General features: G+C 56.3%; 1 protein-coding gene across 6 annotated transcripts in view; it reads right to left on the minus strand.

The window, feature by feature from the left end:
* Positions 1-1,041: 1,041 nt before the first annotated feature.
* CMKLR1 (chemerin chemokine-like receptor 1) overlaps positions 1,042-15,781 on the minus strand; it is an 88,640-nt gene continuing 73,900 nt past the window's right edge. For 5 of the 6 annotated variants that reach the window (XM_081123328.1, XM_081123329.1, XM_081123330.1 and 2 more), the window contains 2 exons: positions 6,292-6,366; positions 1,042-5,701 (listed from right to left, as the gene is read on the minus strand). In XM_081123328.1, coding sequence (XP_080979454.1) covers positions 4,607-5,698 — 1,092 coding nt within the window. In that variant the 5' untranslated portion in view covers positions 5,699-5,701; positions 6,292-6,366 and the 3' untranslated portion in view covers positions 1,042-4,606. The remainder of the gene's footprint in view (positions 5,702-6,291; positions 6,367-15,781) is intronic. The other variant, XM_081123333.1, reaches the window with a different exon arrangement.

Raw genomic sequence — 15,781 nt, forward strand, 5'->3', positions numbered from 1 at the left:
TGACCCCAAACACAGCATGTTCCTGCCCCATACCAGGTTTTTCCAAGATCCCCTGCCTCCCCTTCAGCCAAGATTCTGCTGGAAACTCCCCAGTGACCCCGAGATTCTGGGCTGGGGTCCTTCAGGGCAGATTCGCACCAAAGTCCTTGCCCACACACTAAGAAGTGGAGAGGGTGGCTTGGTGGATGCCCTGGTCTCTAGCCTGACGGTGCTTTAAAAGTGCCTCCTGTGAGCATGTTCGTACATATCTCTTCTCCCAGCAGCCAGTGAGGTAGGAGGTCCCAATCTTATTTTCCAAAAAAAAAAAAAAGTGCCTCAGTTTGAGCATCTGTAAAATGGGGGGATGGGAAGGGATGAATGTGATGAAGTAGCATCTCTTCTAAACTCAAATATCCTAAGATTCCCAGGGCTGTGAGGAAGCAACAAACACATCCAGACACCACCTCCTCCCTCCAAAGGGAAAAACAACCCCTTAGGCCACCCCCCACCCCCCATCTTCTCAAAATCTCACCCTGGAGATTTTGACACGTGCCTGCCTTGTCCCACAGAGGAGTCTGCTCAGAGGACAGCTTAGGTTTGTAGGTTGCTTTAGAGTTAGACACACTGGGGTTTGGATCCCAGCTCTGTCACCTGTTAGCTGTGTGACATTGGGCGAGTCGCTTCACCTCTCTGAACCCCCATTTCCTCATCGGTACATGGAGATAGCAATGGTCCTCACCACAAAGGTTGGAGGGTGCCCCAGCCTTGGACGTGCTCAGTTCAGATTACCCACTATTATTATTGTCGCGTTGTTGAATCTCTGAGCAGAAGGTAAGGGTCCTATAGATAGGCCCGGGCTTCCTCCTCTCTACACCTCCCACCCACGGCCACTGACCAGGTCTCTGGGGCAGCAGCTGGCTGACGTGCAGAGGGGTAACCCCATCTCCTATGGGGGGGAGAGACTTCTGGAAGATCCCCTGGGACAGAACTCAGTAACCTCCAAGGTTAAACCCCAAGTCCAAGCTCTCAGAGTCTTGTCTGCCTCAATTCCCACAGCCACCACCCGCCATAGGAGCGTGAATAAGCCTCTGTTGCTCGTAGGTTAATATATGTTTTATTTATAGGGCTTTATTATGTGCTCGGAGGGCTCCCCTGAGAAATATAATTGTGCATTGGGAGGTACATTTGAATAATATTTACAATTAAGTTCCGTCAATAAAGCAACGCACCGAGGCCTCTGTGCAGCTGAAACGGTCCCCGGGTTGGTTTCCCACTAACCACTCCCCTGAGAAAGCTTGGGGAGCTCTGAAGCCTCCCTCCAGCCGTCCACTCCTCTCAAGGGCCACCTTTGCTCCCAAAGTCCAGGCCTCATCGCAACATTTGGAGGCTGCAGCGGCCCCCAAGTCCCCAACCCTCTCCAACCTGTACTCCCCAGAAGGGCCTGGGGATTGGGCGTCAGAAGGGACGGAGATCTGAGCATATCGCTGCCCCCACGGGGCTTCCCCTTCATCTCAGGCTCCCACAGGCCCTCATGGCTCTCGCTTTTGGATTCTGTTCTCCCACCCATCCCGGCCCCTAAGACCAATCCATCTCCCCTTCCGAGCCCCTCTCCCTGATCCCCTCTCAGTCCCACCCCCCTCCTGCCTCTCAAGGGCTGAAGGAGCTGGGAGCTCAGCCACAGACCTGGTTCGAAGCCCAGCTCCACCATTTATTCGCTTTGTCGCCCTGAACGCGTGAGGCCCGCAATCTGAGCCTCGCTTCCTGCATCCCCACGTGGGTCTGAGGGTCCTCTCCTCGCAGGACCGTTTTGAGGGTGTGGTGAGAGTTTGCCTGCATATGACGGTAGATGCTCAGTAAATGCGGGGTTCCTCTCCTTCGCTTATCTGCCATTTCCTTTGTGCCTCCCTCTCCCCTCCGTGCCCTCTCCTCTGTCCTCAAGTCAAACGTCATCTTCCCTTCTTGCCCCTCTGCCTGCTTCCCAGCACCCCCTCAGCCCACGCACCCCACCCAGGAGGCAGCACTGCGACCCCATGGGCGGGATCCTGGCCCCCGAGGGAGGGCTCGGGGCACAGGGCGAGCTCGCTGCCTGTGAACAGCAGGGACTTGTATGTGTGACAGGCGGTGGTCCTCAGAAACGGCTGTAGGGACAAGATCGAAGGGACCATCATAGTGGCATTTAACCTTTAATGGGAAACTGCAGCCAGAACAGGAAGAGAGGGGAGCAGGGGCAGAAAAAGGAGGCCTGACCCGAAAGAGGGGAACAGCTGGTTTGGATTTCGCTCCCGATCATCAGCTTTTCCAACGACAAAATGATTTCCTGGCCCCCCGGGGCCCCGCCTGGCCTGGACGCAGCCGGGTGGAGAGAGGAGCTGTGCCGAGGAAGCAGCCCTGGCCTGGGGCTCAGAGGTCCAAGTGGCCGGGGACTGCCTCTGGGACCTGGCTCACGGCCCACACCCCCTTGTGCCTTAGTTGCTTCTCCTGTGAAGCTGGGGAGGGGGTGACCGGGGCACTGGGCGCTATCTCTGAAGCTCCCTTTTCGCTCTCACACTGTCCGGGTGCAGGTTGCTTCAAGCAACGGGAGGCTGCAGCTGGGGATCAATTCAGAGCTGGCCCGTCATAAACACAACTGGACCTGACTCGTGAAGGAACAGTTTGTCTCTTAATGAGGTGTGATTACAAACAGCCCGTGGCCTCGGGAGCCTGCCGGGCGCTGTGTAGACGTTACATCTGTTCATAGCATCTTGTTGGAGAACTGGCTTCACAATGAAGGGACTTGGGAGAGAACAGAATGCAGACCCTTGGAGACCAAAGGGCCTCGGGCCCACAAGGGGCTGCCTCCAGCCAGGCCCCTGTCCCCCCTGCCTTCCCTGAGGTCTCGGGGGTGCAGGAAGCGGAGCCACGGTGGGGAGTGAGGATGGGTGTCCAGGGAGCTGGAGGCCAATGGCATCATCTTTGCCATGTTGGGTCATTTTTGAAAACTATTTGCACAGCTGACTTAAAGGCCACTGAGGTGTTTATATATTAATCCACTGAGGAATATATATTTATGGTCAAAACTCCTGGCCCCTCTCAAAACCTTAAGACTCTGCAGCCTTATTTGAGCCAGACAGACACATAGGTTCAAATCCAGGCTCTGGCAGAGACCAGCTGTGTGCCTTCAGGCAAGTGACTTAGCCTCCCTGAGCCTCAGATACTTGATATGTGAAGGGAAGTAAAATGTAATTGTACCTAACTCGGGGCAGCTGTGAGGAATAAATGAGATACGTGTAAAGTGCTTATCATATGAGGTGCTAAATAAATGAAGGCTATCATTATCGTCTAGAATGTTCTCAATGGATACATTCTCTATAGAAAGAGACAGAGCCTCTGGCTAGCTGTGTGCTGTTGGGCGAGTTGCTTGCCTTCTCTGAGCCTCAGCTTCGTCATTGTAAATGGGATAATGACACCGGAGCAGAGGAAGGTATTGTCCTAGGTGAGAAAAGGCCATAGGGCCGCGCACAGGAGCCCTGCGACCTGCATCCCAGAAGCCACAGTTGAAGGATTCAGGCTTCAGACTCCTCTTCGAATTCCGTGACCGAGCCCTTGGACAGCTCCCTACTCTCCCAGCTGGGAGGCACTCCCAGGTCGCCTCCTGAAGTTGAGTTGGGACTAGTCTCTAGCAAGGCTTTGAGGAAGTTCAGGAGGAAGAGGAGAGGCCTCCTACCTCACCTCTTGCCCCGGTTTCATTCTGAGCAGCTCCAGCCAGAGCCCATAGATTAGGGAAGGAGAGGGGAATCGCTGGGAGGGGATGGGGGCTGCTGGTGAAGCTGGCCCCTCAACCCAGCCCCTCCCCACCCAGGAACAAATGCAAAGTGAGAACAGAGGTTGGGGGAAAGGGCTAGCACCACCCCCACCCCCAAAATAACTCCAGCACAAAGCACCGTGGCCCATTGAAAGTGCTCTCCTTTCTCAGTTCCTTCCCCAGCTCCCATTGCACCCTGCCTGTCCGCCCTCACAAAGAGCCCATGTGGCCCCTCAGGACCTGTTCTTTGTCTTCCTACTTGGTCTGAAAGCCAAATGCACGGTCCTGTGGGGCCAGACGCTCACATGTCCCTTTCTTCCCCCAGGTCACCGGTGCGTTTCCACACGCCCTAAGCCAAGTAATGGCTGGAGCGGTGGGATTCCTGCCTGGCTATTGAACAGGTATGCAGGGGGAGGCGTGACCTGCGAGTGTCACACTGGTTAGCTCTGCCCTCCTCTGCTCCCACCAGGAACGGACCCTGTAGAGTGTTTGTGTCATTACCGGGGAGCGCACAGTAGGTAGCAGAGTCTCCCTGTCTTATGCCGATCGCAGTGCTTTTGAGAATGTTCCCCCTTTTTTTTTTTTGCTTTGCGTCAGTCAAGGCTGGTCTCCCCAAGAAGCGTGGGACGCTGGTCCAAGGCTCTGAGGCACATGGCCTGCCACGTCCCCCATGCCACTGCAAGACAGGGGTTCCAAGCCCTGGGTACCCAGCTCAAAACACTGTTCAGCCCCGTGCAAAATACAGAGGGCATCGGTGGGTGCTGACGAGGCTCCTGCTGCGGTCTTGAGAAAGCAGAGCTCTGGACGCCAAGGTCGGGGGTGTCTCCTGGGGCCCCCAGGGGGGGCTCAGAGCATGTTGGTCTCCTTCTCATTCATCGAGGACCTCTCGTTTACGGTTGACATCCTGGTAAAGCTCCTGTGGCTCGGGTAGGAGGAGTGGCCCGTGTCTTCACTCAGAGCGTTGACCAGGCGGGAGAAGAAGGCTACCCTGAACTTCTTGAAGTCCTGACCCATGAAGACGTACAGAATGGGGTTCATGCAGCTGTTGGCGATGGCGATGGCAGTGGCCAGGGGCAGACCCAAGCTGAAGACAGAGCGGGACACGGAGGTGTGGTGGAGCTCCAGGAGGAACAGGGTTTGGAAGGGGCACCAGCACAGGAAGAAAGTGATGATGATGGTCACGATGATCTTGAAGGGCCTCTTGGTCTTGGCCAGGCGGTTGCGCCGTAGCTTGCAGACGATGGTGAGATAGCAGGCGGTGATGACGAGGACCGGGATCAGAAAGCCGCAGAGGAAGCGCGTGACGGTCACCACCAGGTGCCGGTGGAAGCCCACGGAGTCCAGCTGGGGCTGAGCGGACCACGGGGACGAGCTGAAGTTGTTGAAGCAGGAGACCTTCCCGTGCACGAGGGCCGTGTCCCGGAACACGAGGGACGGCGAGCTCAGGAAGAACGCCAGGACCCAGATGCCCACGCAGGCCATGTAGGCCAGGCGCACGCTGCGGTGGTTCTGCGACCAGACGGGGAGCAGCACCGAGACGCAGCGGTCGAAGCTGATGACCGTCAGCAGGAAGACGCTGGTGTACATGTTGTGGAAGAGCAGGAAGCTGTTGATCTTGCACATGACCGTCCCGAAGACCCAGTTGTAGTCCATGGCGATGTAGGCGATGTGCATGGGGAGGAAGAGGTTGAACAGGAAATCCGCGATGGCCAGGTTGATGAACCAGACCGTGTTCACCGTCTTCTTCATCTTGAAGGTGGCGATGAAGATCACCAGGCCGTTGCCCAGGATCCCGAGGAAGCAGACGATGCTGTAGATCGCCACCAGGAAGATCCTGATGACGTCGCCTTCGGGGGAGCGAGACTCCTCCGGAATCATGATGGTGCTGAAATCTTCATCGTCGTAGGAGAGGGAGTAGTTGTAGTCCTCGTACTCCATCGTCTGCCGGGGGAGACAGGGGGCGTTAGAGGAACCTTGGCTGGCACCGGCTTTAGGAGGTTAACGGACACCAGCAAGAGCGGTGCCCTTGTCCCCGGCCATGAGCAAGGCCAGTTCCGTAGTTTAACTACTTGTCTTTTGCTATTGTCATTCATTTAAGGACTGTCCGGCACCTCCTTCCACACCAGGTGCTATCTGAAGGTGTGGCATGCACACGCTTTCTTCTTGCTTGCTAAAGCTCAGTGAGGCAGGTAGGCCATGAACCCCATTTTACAGATGAGGAAACTGAAGCACGGAGAGCTTAAGCCAAGGTCATACAGCTGAGCGTCAACCCAACTTCAGAATCTGTCCTCTGGACCCTCCCCTTCCCCTTACCGTCTAGTGGGGGAGACAAGCATTCGTCCAAAAGTCCCTTAGTCCTGGGAAAATCTCAGCAATGCTAAGTGCAGCTAAGGAGAGGTGCACAGCGCCGTGAACTTGGTCCCAACCACGTTTCCAAGACCCAGGGGACAGCTCTGCTGTGCTCCCACATTGCCAGTGGGCCCCACTGGTGCCCTTTGGAGATCTGAGCTCAGACCGCAAGAGTCGCTCACCGTTCACGGTTACGGTGTCCGCAGCTGTCCTGTTGGGTCCCCAGCCAATCAGTCTCTGCGCACAGCTGGAAACACCTGCAGGGGAGAGCAAGAGAGTAGCAGTTGGATCCCGGTCTGAGGGCCACGGCGCCGGGTGGACTCAGAACCAGAGAAAGGACCTGTTGCCGTTACTCCTGATTTCAGAGAAGGAAGCAGAGACATGCAGAGGTGAAGGGACGTGCCCGAGGTTACTCAGCGGCTGAGCTGGAATCTGAACCCAGGGCCCTGACACCCTGGAATCCATGCAGTTGCCACCACTAAAGCTCTCCCCATCTTGATAGATGGGCTCCAAGCAGATGCCTTGCCCCGGCGAGACTGACAATCAGTGCTTTATTATCAATAACTCCAGCTTTCCTCCATCTGAATTCATTGCTGGTCCTGAATGGATTTGAGGTTATATTTTATTGGATAAAAGTCATCTGTTGCTTTTATTAAATAAGAGCTACTTGTAAAATTCCACTGGGGACTCTGGGTTCCAGGGATTCAGAATTTAAGCTTGGGTGTCGTCCCATTCTGCAGGCTGGCAGCAAATTCCAGAGGTGCCCAAAAAAGGGTCCCCAGGGCTTCCTGGGGCGCTGGAATGAGGAGAGAAGATGGGGACATTGCAGATGCCCCCCCTTACCTGGGGGAAATGTGACCAGTGTTCATGATAACAATAAATTCCAGGGACTGTGCTGAGCATGTAATACAGGGGGTCTCAATTTAGCCGTGTGAGGAGCACAAACCAGGGCAAGGGCGATGAAGACCCTTGCCCAAGGCATCCAGGTAGCAGGTGGCAGAGCCGGGATCATGATCTGATGACAGCCGCCGAGTGTACCCTTGAGGAAGAAATGACTGTGTCCACATTTCCTGTGCCGGGCTGTGCAGGCCCCAGGGACACGAATATGCCTTTTCTAGCAGGAAAGCTGCCTGAGCACCAGCCATCACATCCAAGTTCCAGGCAGGAGGAAGGGAAGAGCTGGAGGAGGGAGGCTCCACAGGAGCTCACAAGGCGCAAGGCAGAGGAAGTGCTTGGAGAAGCCCAAGGAGGGGTCTCCCCCCAGCCTGGGAGTCTGAGGCTTCCTGAGGCAGCTTCCTTAGGGTGCCAGGGGGCTAAAGTTTTCACCCATCAGCTGAGTTAGTATGGCAACTATAAGTTTAGATGACGGAAGGAGGAAGGAGGGAGGGCCCCCCTCTCAGCATAGCACCCTCTTTGGCAGTGTCTGAGCCCCGGAGAGTGAAAAGACCGAGGACTGAGGACCAAGCCGTTGGCACTGCAGTGTCTGCAGAGACGCTCTGGGGACACAGATAACGTCATGTCTGGCTCTCCCGCTGGGCTGGGAGCAGCTCAGGGTCAGAGGCCTCATCTTTTCATCTTTGAATGGGGGCCAGGCTGGGCCGCACAGGGCGGGGCCGACATGTTCTGGGCATGTCCACCCGTTCACCCCTCACCTCTCATCCTGAGGACTGAGTCAGTGTCCTCAGTTGGCATGTGCCCTCCTTCCACCCCAGTCCCTTGGCTCTCCCTGGAGGGGTGGCCCCAGTCACAGGTTTGCATTTGGCCTCCATTCTGTCCCCTCCTGTCTATCCCTCCTGTCCTGAGCTCCTTTCTGCCCCCAGACCAGGTAGTACTGGGCTCAATGGTCAAGGACACAGGTTCTGGGGCCCAGCCAGGCTGCCAGCATCCAGATCCTCAGCCCGTATGAATTTCCTGTGACCCTGAGCAAGTCAGTTACCTTCTCTGCACCTCAGTCGTCTTAGCTATCAAATGGGCATGATCATAATAGTTTGGAATGGTTGAGAGAATTAAACGTCACATGCAAAGTACTTAGCACGGTTACTGGGTAAGCACTATGTTGTTACTGTTATTATTACTGTTCTTCCCCCCCCCCCCCGCAGGCTTCCACTCTTAACTCCCTCCGAAAATGGCCTTCGTCTGGGAAGGTGGGAGGGGCCAGGAAGGCCAGAGGACTAAGGCATCCTGCCCACTTGTCTCCCAGCTCTGGGTTCAAGGGCAGGTCAAGGGCAACACAAGCAAAGATTTTGCTTCTTTAAGCTCCAGTCTCCTCACCCCTCCAGGGGGGGTAAGAACCGCCCCCCTTCATCTTGTTAGGGCTCATGTGAAATGAGACATGATTATACCTATTTTTCAGACAGGAACACCAAGGCACAGGGAGGTAAAGAGAAGGGTTCTGCACCACTGTAGAGGACGAGGCCACTATTACTTATGTGTCAGTCGTCGTTGTTGTTAGTGGTGGCCCCATCTATAATGAGTGTTCACCAGAGTTTTCTATTAGCACCTGGAGCTGACCCCTCCTGCCTCCTTCATCTCCACCTTGTCCAGCTCCCAGGCCTCCCTCTGAGGCTAACCATGTCCTACCGGGCCCCCTCCCTCGGCCATCCCCTGCCTAAATGCCCCGCTGGATCACAGAGCTCGCTCTCCACCAGCCCCCAGCTCAGGGCCCGGCACAGCAAGCACTTAAGAAGCACGTGCGTTACTGTACTGACATCATTTACTGGGCACTTACTGTGTGCTGGTGCCCAGCCCACCAGAAATGGTGTCACAGGCTGTCCCCAGACAGCCCTGCAAGGGGGTGGCACCCTTCGCTCCGAGGCTTCAGAAGCACGGGGCTTGACGGACGCCCGCTTTATCAGCGAGCTCGGGCTGCCGCATCACAAAGAGCCACAGATTGGGAGGCTTAAACTTTTCCCCTCATATTTCTGGAGACTGGAAGCCTAAGATCAAGGTGTTGGCTGCATGGGTTTCTCCTGAGGCCTCTCTCCTGGGCTGGTAGATGGCTGTCTTCTCCCTGTGTCCTCGCATGGTCATCCCTCTGTGTGTGTGCCCAAATCTCCTCTTCTTATAAGGACACCAGAAAGACTGGACGAGGGCCCACCCTAGTGACCTCATTTTACCCCAGTCACCTCTTTGAAGGCCCCATCTCCAAATACAGTCACATTCTGAAATAACGGAGGTTGGGATGTCAACATATAAATTTGATGACACAATATAACCCATAACACCTACGTCATTGTCCCTGTTATAATTTAGCATTGCTGTCTGTGGTTTCCCCAGCTCACTCGCTCTGTGCCTGGGCGTCTTGCCCCAGCTCTCTACCCCAAGGCCTGGCCCATGCTGGGGCCTCAGCCCTATCCTTATAGTGGGCTACACACACACACGGGCACACATACACACACACACGGGCACACACACACATGGGCACACACACACGGGCACATACACACACACACGGGCACACATACACACACACACGGGCACACACACACATGGGCACACACACACGGGCACATACACACACACACGGGCACACACACACACACACAGGCACATACACACACACACAGGCACACACACACGGGCACACACACACACGGGCACACACACACACACGGGCACACATACACACACACACGGGCACATACACACACACACGGGCACACACACACACACACGGGCACACACACACACACACACACGGGCACACACACACACACGGGCACACACACACACGGGCACATACACACACACACAGGCACATACACACACACAGGCACACACACACGGGCACACACACACACACGGGCACACACACACACACACGGGCACACACACACACACACACGGGCACACACACACACACGGGCACACACACACACGGGCACATACACACACACACAGGCACACACACACGGGCACACACACACGGGCACACACACACACACACGGGCACACACACTCACAAACGAGATAACCCATCTCTAAACCCAACAAGGAATTTCTGTCTAGAAAGTACGAGGAGCCCCTTCCTGCCAACCCAAACGACAGCAATCCCAACAGAAAAACCAGCAAACGATATAAACAGTTCATTCATGAGAGGGAAACCCCCAAACCCAGGCATACGACAAACTGATGCTCTGAGACATGCAAACGAGAATCACAACCAGGTGACACTCTGTGCCTACCAGCCTGTGGCAGGGACTAGAAGGCTGGCATGGATACCCCTCGCTCAGTGTGGCAGGCTGGAGCCCAGGCCCCCTGTGCTCCTCACGGGGCCCCCCACACAAGGAACCACACCCCAGGATGCTCCTGCAGTGTTTGCGGGGTATCCCTTGACTTCAGTCCCCCAGAAGCAAGCCTCAAATGAGGATTCCTGCAAAAGTGACTTATTAAGGAAATGTTCCCGGAAAAATCGGGGAGTGGAAGAGTAGGGCTGGGAAGGGGAGGAGCCTGGGCAAGGGCACAGAAGGCTGCCTTGGCTCAGGCCGGGGCTCAGGGGACAATGGAGGTCCCATTCCAGGAGGCCGAGCATTTATATCCCTCCCCCTTGTCCTGGGGGTGTGGGTTCCTCCCGCAAGGAGTCGCAGGTTCGGGCTACCAGGGAGGCTGTGTACGCAGCGAAATGGTCAAGGACCCGGGACCCTCGGGGGGCGCACAGAGGCGCCTGCCAGTGGCTGGAAGAGGGGGGCCGGGTGAACGTTCCAAGCAACAGATGACCCAGCGCACAGAGCAACGGAAGGCGAAGCATCTTGAAGCCACCTACCCCACAGCACTTAGGGACGTTGGCAACTCGCTTGCAAAAGCAGCCACACGCACAAAGCAGCACTGCACGTTCTGCAAGCACACGGCGGAATCACACACTGAACACATTAGGGTACACATTGAACTCATTAGAAAGGCTCCGTGGGAGAGGAAATGGGGGGGAGAAATCGGGGCTAAAGGAAGTGAGTGCCCTGAAGAGAGAAAATAAGACAAGCGCGGGGGCTTCCGGGGGCCAGTGACGATGCAGATGGAGATGGACCCAGACGGGTCATGATGTCACCCCTCCCGCCTCTCCTGAGGCCCAGAAAACCCAAAGCAAACAAACGGACACCCCAGACCCCTGCCTGGGGTTTCTGTTTGGGCAGTGCCTGGGTCACTGAATCCTTGATGAAGCCACACTGGGCAGGCCAAGGGCCAAACAAGCAGCATTGACCCTACCCCGGGGGACTCAGGCTCCCCCCACCCCCCAGCCTCCTCTGTCAGGCAGGAAATGAACTTGGAGGAGCCAAGGAAGTCACTGCACCAGCCCAGCTGGAGGCGGCCATGCAGTAGCCGAGGCCCTGGCCCCTCTTTGGCTACCCAGCCCCTGCCAGGGGCCAGATGGTCACCAGGCAGAAGATCCCGAGGCTGATGGCCCTGCCCACACCACCGCAGACCCTTGCTGGGGCTCAAGGTCACATCTGGTTCCTCCCGTCACAGAGAACAAAAACCTTAGGCAGATGGTCTTTGCTTAATTTTTGTTAAACAACCATGTCTATAGCCCTGATTGCATTCCCGGCACGGTTCTAAGCACTATTACAGATGAGGAAACTGAGGCCCAGAGAAGGTCAATAAAGTGCCCAAGGTCACGCAGGTAGCTCAGGCACATCAAATTCATCATTCCGAACAGAGGAAGAAGCTCAGAACCTGCTGAACTGCCAAACCCACTCTTTCCTTGTCCGCTGCTCGTCTCCAAATATTCCAGAATCCTCTGGCCTTTGCTCCTCCTGGGACCTCCCAGGAGGCTTCACGAGGTCATTCTGGCAGGGTTCTGGGTGTGCATTTTATGGATGGGGCAAGCCGAGGCTGTGAGTTCCCTGGGATTTTCCCCAAGCCCCTCTGCCTCTAGTTAGTGACCCAAATGGGAATGTGTCGTGATCCCAGAAGCTCTGGGAAACGTCCTTTGGAAGCAGAGCTCATTTATTCATTCACTCATCCATCCCTCAGGGATGTGTGCAGCCTACTGCTCCTTGGCCCGAGTGAGGAGGCCGGGGTGCAGGAGACACGCCTTTTACACCTGGACCTCCCCCTAACCCTGCCAGGTCGCTGTCATCTGTACTCATCTACCAAGTGGCGGAAGGGTCACTTGCCTGAGGCCACACGACCGGTTAGAGGCAGTGCAGGGATTTAAACCCAGGTACTTAGGAGTCAAGGGCCCCACCTCCTCCAGCTGCTGACTACTCTCCTGCCAGTGTCCCCACAGGCTCCGGGACAGCAGGGCTGAGAGGCATCTGGGTGGCAGAGGTGTCCTTCCGCTTCCTCTCGGTGTCACTGCCCATGTCCCTGGGCCAAATGGGCACCCTGAGTCTGCAAAGGACTCACTCCCTTTCTGTCGTGTTTGTCCGTGTATCTCCCTCTGTCTCTTGTCTCTGCCCCTCTCCCGATCTCTGCAAGTGCCTCTCTGTGTGTTTCACTCTCTGCCTCTCTCTTCTCCAAGGAGCCTCCCTGTCTGTCTTCTCTGTCACCCTGTCCCTCCTTTTCTCCCCACCCCGCCCTCTGAGAGGCTCAGCAGCCCCTCACCTGCCCACATCACTCACCTGTGTGCCCAGCCAGCCCAGGCTGCCAGCAGCCACTCACCGGCCCTCCCAGCCCTTTGCTGCCCGGTCACAGATTGCCGCTAACCTTCCCCTGGCCGCGGCCCCAGGCCTAGCGCAGGCGCCTTATCAGCCGGCCGTGGGCGTGGGAGCCCATCAGGCACACTGGAGGCTCTTCCCTAGTGTGTGGCCTGGCTCCTGTCCCCATGTCCCACCTCCCCCACAGCCCACCCTGACAGCCTGGCTGGGCAGCCCCTCATGTCTCTCTTCCATCCATCTTGGCCGCTGAAAGGCTTTTGGGAACTGATAGGCCCCCCGGAGGGCATCCCATTTTGTAGCTGGGGAAACTGAGGTCGAGAGAGCACGCGAACCTCCCTCAGCCACACAGAACAGGACCCTGGGCTGTCTTGTGTGTGGCGGGTGTGTCTCCAGAGCCTATAACTCTGTCTGGCACCTCCCACCCCTGATGCCCCACCACTCCGCGTCCTCACTGTGCAAGTCTGCCAACAGAAGCTCGCTCAGAGAGGTGAAGTGAGCAGCCCAGGCTCACACAGCCTTTAAGCATCAGCTCAGGATGCAGACCGAAGACTCTCTGACCCCGAAACCTTTGCTATTTTGACTCGTCCAAAAACACAGCCTCAGCCAGCAGTGGAGACCTAAAGGGACCTTCTAGACACCACTGTCCGGGCCACACATGTCCCTCCCTCCTCAGCAATGTCCCCACCTCCCCCAGGCCCAGCCACTGACTGCAGGTCTGAGGTCTCTGCCTGCTGCCAGTTCCCCTGCTGGTCCATCCACCAGTTTCTCACCCTTCAGAAAGGGGACCTCCCAGCCCCCCGCCAGATGGCTCCAGGAAACACCCCAGGGGTTCCAGTTCCCTGATCCGCAGCTCTGAGAGACTCAGAGACCTCAAAACCGCACAGCGCCAGCTGATATTTCAGCGGCGGGCCTGGCTGCCAGCCCCGGGACAGAATTAGCTCTGTGTTGGGAGAGAGTTTCCTCTGGTCCCACGCCCACACTCGGAGCTCACACTGAGTCTCCGCAGGGGGGCTAGAGGCACTGGCCGTCTGATGGGCTGTCCCACTTCCTTTCCCTTGAGATGGGGTCCCTGTGAGCTTAGGGCTCAGCAGGAGTTGGTGAAGCCCGGAGCTTATGCCTCTGGACCTGGCCAACCCACCTTCTCAGAGGCAGGGGCCCCAGAAACCTCCAGTAGCTGGGGAGAGCACAGAAACAGGAGACCCCAAATATCTATGCCAATGCCTGGCACTAGGCTCCTTGCCCTCTGACCTCTGGTAGTGGGGGTTAGGGGGCAGTGGGAGAGCGAGGCCGGGTGTTTCTACTCCTGGCTCCCTCCCCGCAGGATCTCCATCAGTTGGCCACAGCTGTGCCCCTTGGGTGGCAGTGACCACTCCGCCCTCCAGCCCCCAACCTAGGGCAGGAGGGTCTCCTTGCACCTGAGACCTTGAACCGATGCATATCTCTTATCTGCCCCCTGCCTTTTCTAAGTTCCCCCTCACCTAAGCTCCCATCAACCACCCCATTTGAGTGGGTAGTTCGTTTCCTGCTGAGACTCCAAGGGAGAGCCCAGGTTGTCCCTGCCTCCACCTCCCTCACACCATGTCTGTCAAATCTTACCCACTGTCCCCTAAACAGCTCACAAATCCTGTCCATCACTTCTGCTCCCCTGGATGACTATGATGGGCCCCTAACCAGCCTCTCGCTTCCACTGTGGTTTTATTTCCCACCTAGTGGCTGGAGAGATCTTTTTAAAATGCAAACCACATCATATTACTTCCTGCTTAAAAGTTCTCAGCTGCTCCCCTTAACCTTGGAATAACACCAACTCCTTACCAAGGTCCCCAAGGCCCAAGCAATCTGGCCCCTGCCACCCCTGGGGCTTGACCCCAGCCCCAGCCCCACCCAGGGCCCAGGTAGTATGCAAACGCCTCCTTCCAAACCCAAACCCACTATTTTATAGCAGACCTAGCAGCCATTCCCAGGCACAAAGGGCTCCCAGCAAGAATGTTTGGATAGACATCTCTCCTTCCAGGCCAGAAAGCCACTTGAACCCCAACAATGAGTCCAACGAACAAACACTACGTGTCTTCTCGGCCACTCGGCCTGTGTCTGAAGCCATGGGGCAGATGGCCTGTGTCTCTCTCCATAAACACTGTCCCAGCCCCTGGAGGTAGCCTGTAAACACATATTCTCTCTTTCTTATATCCCACAGGACTGGGAGGCCTAGTAACCCATTCGCTTAATCCCCTTAAGTCATCTGTGAGTCCACTCATGCCAATAATCCTAAGCCGTGTGCACAGCATGTCTGGGAGGCAGCTGGCACTTGGGGGGGTTCACGAGAGCCGCTCAGGATGTGGTCGGAGGCGGCCCATGGCAGGCGCTGGGTGTCCTGCTCACAGCATGGGCTTGGAGCCTGTACTCTGTGGCTTTGTAATGAGGCGGGATAGTAAGAAGCTAACAAAATTCCTTAGCTAGTAGAACGAGGAAACTGAGACAGATAGCTGATCCAATTGGCAATTTACAGCAGATGCAGATCACCTCCCTAGAGATAACATCTAGGCCTCAGTTGTATTTCAGCTCCTGGCCCAGAAAAGCAGCAACACTGAACGGCTGACACCAAGACCAGCTGCAATGACTGACCAATCAGTAGAGACCACGACCCTGAAAGAACAGCTCTGGAAAAGTTGATGAATATTCTGCTGGAACCCTCCCCTGAGATCTCCCCTAAGATGCCTCTATGCAAGAGAGACACAAAAGCCTCAAGACAAATGACCCAGCCTGCCTGTGCCTTTCCCTTCCCCTCTTCTTCCCTCACAGGCTGCATCTCCTAAATTCTAAGGGTCCCCACGAGACTTGCAACCAGGGGACCAATGGGCAGCAGCAGCTCGTCCCAGCCTAACCCCCTGAACCTGTCTCCAAGGCCCCCTTTTCTCTGACTTCCCAGTGAGCCAAAGCAGCCCGGCCTAGGCTCTCCTGCAGCTTCTATCCTAGGCCCTCCCGGTTTCACTGTCTCCGGCTTTAATAAACATTCTCTCATAGTCACCTGGACTTGTGTCGTGAAATTTTTCCTGCACGAAGTCAAGAACCCACATACTACCGG

The sequence above is a fragment of the Miniopterus schreibersii genome (assembly GCF_964146895.1).
Source record: "Miniopterus schreibersii genome assembly, chromosome: 20".
Taxonomy (NCBI): Eukaryota; Metazoa; Chordata; class Mammalia; order Chiroptera; family Miniopteridae; genus Miniopterus; species Miniopterus schreibersii.